The sequence below is a fragment of the Aplysia californica genome, unplaced genomic scaffold (assembly GCF_000002075.1).
Source record: "Aplysia californica isolate F4 #8 unplaced genomic scaffold, AplCal3.0 scaffold00003, whole genome shotgun sequence".
In the NCBI taxonomy this organism is placed as follows: domain Eukaryota; kingdom Metazoa; phylum Mollusca; class Gastropoda; order Aplysiida; family Aplysiidae; genus Aplysia; species Aplysia californica.
In genome coordinates, this window is record NW_004797273.1 from 3,431,629 (window position 1) to 3,439,515 (window position 7,887).

Consider the following 7,887-nt stretch of genomic DNA (forward strand, 5'->3'; position numbering starts at 1 on the left):
CCCCCCCCCCCCCCCCCCCACCCCACCAAAGCAGATTTTATTGTGAAAGTAAAAACGAATAGAAAATAGTCTAACGGTAGAGAAAGTTCTCACATCAGTACATTAAACATCAACAAATAAAGCCCTAGAATAAAAAAATAATGTTCATCTAAATTTCTTTCTTGGTCTATTTTACTCCACATCATAAGTGAAGCAATAAATTTGAGTACTTCTGGCACAGCTGTAATTCAATCTGAACAAATTTTTAAAAAATGTTTTAATAGGAGTAAGGACAAATTTTGAGGCTAATGGGAAATGCAAAGAAGAATGCCATCCCTACTTTTATGAAGTTAGCAAAACCTCATCATGTCTCAAACAAAAATCCTTTTAACTATTCATTATCCAGGTTCAGCAACAGCTGCTGTTGTGCTTATACTTACTAATATTGTATGATTTTTTTTAGTAAGATTAAATCCTCATAAATAGGCAGTTATAAAGCCAAAACATAGTTTAACTGCCTAGGAGTAGTGGCCTCAATTTATTGACAAAATTATGCAATAAAATCCCATTCGCAAGACTCATCATATTCAATTCACAGAATAATTATAATTTCAGTTTAATCCCAGATCCCTAAAGAAGAGAGTACATACAACGACAACATCACTCGCACTGCTATAATAGCAGAACAAAGCACATGTCCAATGAGTGACAAAGCTTCCAGGATACAATGAAACTGAAAACCTTGACAGGTCAGGTAAAACAAAGTCAATACATCTATCACAACAACAGCTTGCTAGGATATCTAACATATGGAATACACAGATGAGTGTCAGAGAGACAGCTGTTATGCAGACTCCATTGAGCAACACACTATAATATATTTTTGTCGTTATTTCATTTCAATTACTTTACTATTATCATATAGACTAGATCACTTTTCCCTATCTGGGCAAAATTATCTCAGTTCATAGATAAGAGGACTGAAAACACACTGTGCTGTTTTTATACTAGTGACTGAGTCACACACATATATATACAAAAAATGCTTCATATTTTTATACTGAAATGTTTTTCTAGTGAAACATTTCAACAACAGTGGTGACAGATTGCAAAGCTAGCCGTGACAATCTAGATACATTAAACTATAATGGGATGACAAGACCTTGACATCCTCTGTGTCATAAGATCAATGATACAGTAACTATAAACACTATTGCTCAACTATGGAGGCTCATTTTATTGTAGTTTTGTCAGCTGAACGAAGGACAATAGTAATGCAACCTTCTGAGTGGCATCAAAAGTGCAACCGAGTTGAGACAAACATGCTGGCTCAAGCGGTGAGCTATGAATGTGAAGCGCACTCACAACACAATAATAATTTTTTAAAAGACAGATGATAGGCCTTCGAGGCTGACAGCTACACGATGCTGACAGACATGTGTGGTCTCCATCCATTCAATATATGAAAAAAGAGATGAGTAGTACACTGTTTTCTGTAGATTTGTCCATAAATCGAGTGTTACATCCACGCTGTAGGATTCTAAACAGCTATAACTCCAAAAATGGGTTTTTTGTTGTGTTTGCTTTCTTTTATTGTTGTCCCCCCCCCCGAATTTTGACGGACCACACACAACATATCCCATAAATAACTTTCAGCCAGATTGACCTCTATACAAATAGTCGCTACAACGTTGGATTCTAAACAGCTAAAATCAACATCAGATTTTTTAATGTATTTAAATATAATACCTTACTTTTTTATTTTTTCAACATCCTGTAAAATTTACAGAAACTACAGAGTTAGCTATTTATTTAGAATCCTGCAGAGACAATATGCAAAATATATTCTAAAATGATAATATAATTTTACCTTTACAAAAAAACACTATTTACTGGCCTTTGTACACCATTCAAAAGTCAATTATAACCTTTACCCTCCATGTAAAAACTTGCAAACACAACATTTTGCCATTTTATACTATTGACATAACACCTGACAAGAAATAAAAAACCAAAACAAAACAAAAAACAATGGATTTTGAAACAGTCACGAAACTGCTCCAAAACCATCATTATGTAATTGTACAATGTAATCCCAATCCACGCTGTGAACTGCCTGCTTGGTAAAATAAACAATCCAGCAACATCATCAGGGTTATTTTTAACTGTGTCGTTACCATTATGCCACCTTTTCATACTGAAACCTACACATCACAACAACAGGTAAATGATAACAGCTCTGCAGTACTATTTCACAGGAAGGCCCTGCACTCTAGTTGATAATGATACAGCTACAAAAATGACAAAACACTTGATGGGAAAAATAAACTCCTCTTCTCCTGTTTACATAAATAAAATATAAACATAAAAATCTTTGTTTGAGAGTTTTATCAGTATATATTTCAAGCTGGGAGGGGTCTTCAAGGTCAGCCGATGAGCATCCTTATCAAAAGTTAAATTACATTTCAGAGACCCTACAACTCATCAGACTCATGAATCACGGAAAAGATTTCCAAGTCATTTTTAAGTTGTCACATTACAGTTGACAATGACAACAGTCACATTTTTGGGAGAAATATATCAGTTCATTAAGATTTAATATTAAGAAAACCCCTCCCAAAAAAACAACAACCAAACAAACAAAAAGACAACCCCCCGGGGCAGTGCCACTGACTGAAGTGTCTTTAGGCAATTCCCAAAGGGGGGACATTTCTCGTTCATGCACAGTAGAATTGTAAATGGGCCAATTCGTCAATCCTTTACTAAACTTCTTTTGTATGTTTGTCACACTCTTGTGACCCACTATTTACGGGATGCCTTGATAGTCGAAGTAGACTTTGTGCTGTTGAAGCTAGAGAGGTGAGCATAGTAAGTCTGATTCCCCGTACGGACTTCTATTGGCGCTCATATGACCTTATGCAGTTGCGAGCACCGTAAAAGTTCTACAAAAAAAAAAAGGAAAAATGGAGAGCCCCCCCCCCCAATAAATAAATATATGTATCTTTATCTTTGACCTTCTTGTTACACATTAGGATTACTTAATTATCACTTAACCCATGCAGAGTACTTGTGGAGTACTTTCTCGGACTGCATCTCATTTTCCTAATGATCAGTCACAAGAAGCGGTTGACTGCCTCTGAGCATGTGATGAGATAATTATACACACATACACCCTTCACAGAAACAGCATTCATAAATTAGTCTCATCAAGCTGAAAATTGGATCAGAAAATCCACCACCTCATTATTTTTGCAAATTCATCAAAAAAAGAAAATGTTCCTTCCAAACTTATAAATGTTAACTAAAGAGTGCTTTTTCATGTCATGTAATTACTTTCTTCTATTTTTATTAACTCAAATGGGTGAAAAAATGTGCATGCGCATACTACTCATGACTTTAAGACTTAGTAACATTAGTTCAGGTGACATAAAACTTTCCAAACAAACAAAAATGCTATTATACCGTCAATAGGCCTATACACCTCAATTCATCCTCTATCACACAAAAAGAAAATAATAATGGCTGCCTCTTTTAGAAACAATACATAAAGACTAAAGTGTCTAAAGACACTCTATTAACACTTTATCACCCAGTTTCTTTGGATTTTCCCCAAAACGCCTTTGACTTTGTAGACAAGGGTTTCTATTATATGAGCCTTGTGATGGCAAAATATTAAAACCTCTCACATCAGTCGGCTGTTCGTAATACACAGAAGGTAATGACAGCCCACCCACCCCCTCCCCCCCCCACACACACAAAAACGCACTCACACACAGAAAAACAAAAAATATGCCCATGACCTATCAATTAATTTTTTGTTTCCTTTTCTTAAATCATGTGATGAGAAAACTTTGAGACTTACCAAAACACTGTGCATGCCCAGGTACAGACGACTGAAGCTGACTAGAACACTCCATGTTATGGCAAACAGTAGGCCAAATGCAAAATTAAACTGAAAAAAAGGGAAGAAAGAATAGATCATGTTTATCTTTAGACACAAAACACTACAAGTTTTATTATATAGAATACCTTAAAAAATCAGCTCGATTCAACAGCAGCAGCATTGTTCTTACTAAGTTACTTTAAAATAGTCATCCACACCAGTAGTACATGTAAAACATTTTAATTTTTTTTTTCACCCCGTCCACAATGCAAAGCCTGTCAAGAGTGAGAGTGTAGTGTGTGCTAGAAAAGACCATTGAGAAGACACTGGGCAGAGTTATCTAAACCATTATAAAAAGGCTTATATTATAATTTTGGACGCAAAAATTGTAACACAGCTGATGCACTCAACACAAAGCAATGAAGACCTAGAACTTTACACTACACACACTGCATTGGATCCCACTAAAGGAGCCCATCCCAACAAAGATGGGTGACCACATTTTTCAGCCCATAGCTCTTTAACCTCCCCTTGACGTCCTAGAGGTACAAGCAAGAGGAAGGATAAAAGAAAAGAAAGCTCTTGAACCAAGAAACATTTTTTAAAAACCCAATTTGCTACCTTAGTTCCTAATCTAAATAAGACAGGTTATGATTAGAATTGACTGGAATTCATTACTCTAAACCACAAATTAGGCTAAATAAGCCTGCTAAAAGTGACAGAAATTAGAAATAGAAGCTGTTAAATAAAAGGATAAAAAGACAGATTTGCCCCCAAAATATTTTGGTGTGCACTTCGTGTCATGCAGCAAAGGTGCATGAGGAGCTATTTTGGCCAATGCGTGCAGAGGATACAGGGATACGAGAAAGTGCACATCAGCTACAAATATAGCAGACATAGAGGTGAGGCCCTTATAAAATATAAATACCCACAACTGTGGACTGTAGAAGGTTAGCCAGAACAAGAGTACAAAACTTGTCACTGGAAAAAGCAGGAAGTTAGCCATTAGTTTTGCTAACCCCCGAGTCAGAACTTTCACTATACGCACACTATATTAAACCATCCATGCCGCAGGGGCAGAAATCCAACAAATCGAACGAACCAGAAATGACTTTGTTACAGAGCTAAACTAAGAGGAGGAATTTCATTACCACTTCCTCATTAGTTAACTTCCTTGTCTACTCTCTTCTTCTCCCCCTGCAGAAAAAGTATTTTACTTTACAAAGTACTTTTATCAATATTCATTAAAATAAGTCATCTTGGTAAAAAAAGTGTTACATTATAATATTAAGACCTTTATTTGCCATTAAAATTAATATATAGAGGCTAATAACATATAAGCCATTAAATCAATCAATTAGACTTGTCAGTGTGAACAAATCTCTGCTGACAGCTAAAAGAGAATTAAACAAAAAAACAACCAATGAACAATTACAATCTTGTTACAATTGAGAAAATCAATTTATAAGACCCCAAGTGAAAAATGATGTCAAACAAACCAAGCCCTGATAATTATAGCAATTAAAAAAAGTGAACTTCTTAGAAAGTTTTCTTGTACAAGAAGATACTGATAAAAAGAATATCCTGGGCCTATTGAGATGTTGTGTATGCATGATGTATGACACAATTGAAATTGTGTAACAGACACACAAAAAAGACAACCAACATAACATAAGGGGCACAGTGAAGAAAAATTCTAATTCTTGTACCAATAATAAGGGACTTCAAATACAATTTATTATATTCCTTACACATGGTGCTCATTTGCATGATCGGTTCCATTTGGTTCAGTTTGGAAGGCAGGGCTAGCCAGATTGAGGGCCCAAAGCGACCATCCTGGCACACACCCACCGCCCGACTCACAGCCCTCCTGTTTTCCTCATAATTTGACATTTTTCAGTTAGGTTTGAAATGTTCTTGAAAATAATTAAGACTATAATTATTGATTTGTGACAGTTTTAGTGCCTAGGCTATAGGCCTAGATCTAGATCTAGAAATCTAGATCTAGATTCTAGATCTCTGTGAACTGCTGCAAAATTGAAAAAATAAAACGTTTGACACCCCCAAAGGCAGCGCTAGGCCTACATGTGCAGGAGAGTGAAATTCAAGATTTATCAGGGAATAAAATGTAGGCCTACTAAGGTTTATATAATCTAGATTCTACCATTAACACCTCACCATTATTCTTTTAAAAACAGCACAAAAACAAAGTTTACCTCATATCTTCCTGACATGAAAACTATCATGCCAAAAGGTATTGCGACTCCAACCATCGCATGCGTCGATGGCATACCATACTCCAATTCATAGCGCTCTTCCATTCGCACAACTGGGGGGGAATTTGGTCTTGGCCACCGAATTACATCCTTTGCAGCCTGGCCAACATACATTATGACACACCACACAATGCAAACTTTTCTAACCACAAAACTGTCAAAGTTCCAGATAGTGAATGTGAAAAACATTATGTAAAAAACTTCATTCCCAAGGCTTGCACCAAATGAAAAAATGTAATACAATAAGTAATTTTCAATTGTGTATTTTGGAGAACTGTCCGAGTTCGACACTTCAGAGGACTGAGTCCCTGTGTTTGATTGCTCTTGACCACCATGACCATTTTCTGAGTGTTTTTTGTCTTTTCCATTTTCATTGAGATGGTCGTGACGCAAATATCCATTGCCGTTGGTGAAACCGTTCAGGCCGTTTACTTGATCATGGTTCTTGAAGCCATTTTTTCCATTTACATGGCTTCTTTCTTTCACTCCATTACTAAAGTGGCTTGTGCCGTTGCATATGTGCTTTCCATGACCGTTTGACACAATCGTAGCTGATGATTCACACCCATTGCTGGACAATTTAGCCACGGATCCATTGGCTTTTTTAGTGATGCTACCGGTGCTCTCCCACCCGGTGTTCCTCGAAAACTCACCGTTCACACCATTACTTTCGACAGTCACATCCTTATGCTTTTTTATCCCACATATTCTTTGAAATTCCGCTGTTAAATTTGAATGTCCAACATAAGAAACGAACTTTTGGCCGAAACTTGTCATTTTCCCCCCTTGTTACTACGACCGAGGAAAGCGGTAGGTGCGGTTTCGCCGACTTATTGCACCTCCTCGGTTGCCAGAGAAATAGGTATGTGAGGCATTTTACAGCTAAATTATTCTTTCCATACCAATGTCGACTGAAACTGTCACGGTGATTTCCAAATACGCTTATTTTCGTTACTTTGAACTCTAAACAGTATTCACGGCTTCTAGATTTAAAAAAAAAATCAAAAGGTCTCACTAACTTATCAAGTTTCTCCTAAATGTGAAATTGTTGTATTTTATATGCATACACAGTCCGATTTGGTAAAACTCTTGCAGTTGAAAATATCCTCCAAATAACCAAGTCTAGGCCAAGAACTTGTGAGCAAAAACCAATTTTATTTTTTTAGCATGCGGAAAGAAGAGTAATCCACATGAAGTTTTGAAACAGAATACACCACGACTAGAACCATGACCAAATTTATTAGAGCCACTGTACAATGTGGCAGCTATTGGCGGGCACAAAGTGACTGAGTCGGCGTAACGCCACCTAGCACGGGCCTACTCAAGCAAACAAGAGAGAGGGAGAGAGAGAAGGAAGAGCGAGAGCCGAAATCTTCATCCGGGAACTGCGCTCTGCTGGGCTGTCGCTCCAGGCGTGCTGACCTGATTGAGGTCATTCAGTCAGAGTGAGGTCATGCCATTGATAGGAAATGACGTCTACAACATTGCGGGTTAAGTATGTCAAGTAGGTTCAGTTTGAACGGAGCAGTAAAAATAATAGACCCCCTCGATATTAGCGCATTTTATAACAAAGGTATGAAATATTTCACGGACAGCGAGGCGTGAATCATAATACATGTTCACCCTGATCTGGTTCATCATGCTCATTCTTTAGTGATTTTCGTACAGGAGAAAAGGATGACCAGCGAGGGCAATCCAATTAATTCTTTATGCGTGTTGGCATTTTAAAAAACCCGGCGGGGGTGGGGG

The 7,887-nt window shown here is 37.2% G+C and overlaps 1 protein-coding gene across 1 annotated transcript in view; it reads right to left on the minus strand.

Moving 5' to 3' along the window:
• LOC101847778 (sphingosine-1-phosphate phosphatase 2) overlaps positions 1-7,344 on the minus strand; it is a 15,018-nt gene extending 7,674 nt beyond the window's left edge. The window contains exons 1-2 of the mRNA XM_005089138.3: positions 6,079-7,344; positions 3,842-3,931 (exon numbers count right to left, since the gene is read on the minus strand). Of these exons, the coding sequence (XP_005089195.1) occupies positions 3,842-3,931; positions 6,079-6,915 (927 nt within the window). The 5' untranslated portion in view covers positions 6,916-7,344. The remainder of the gene's footprint in view (positions 1-3,841; positions 3,932-6,078) is intronic.
• Positions 7,345-7,887: the final 543 nt, after the last annotated feature.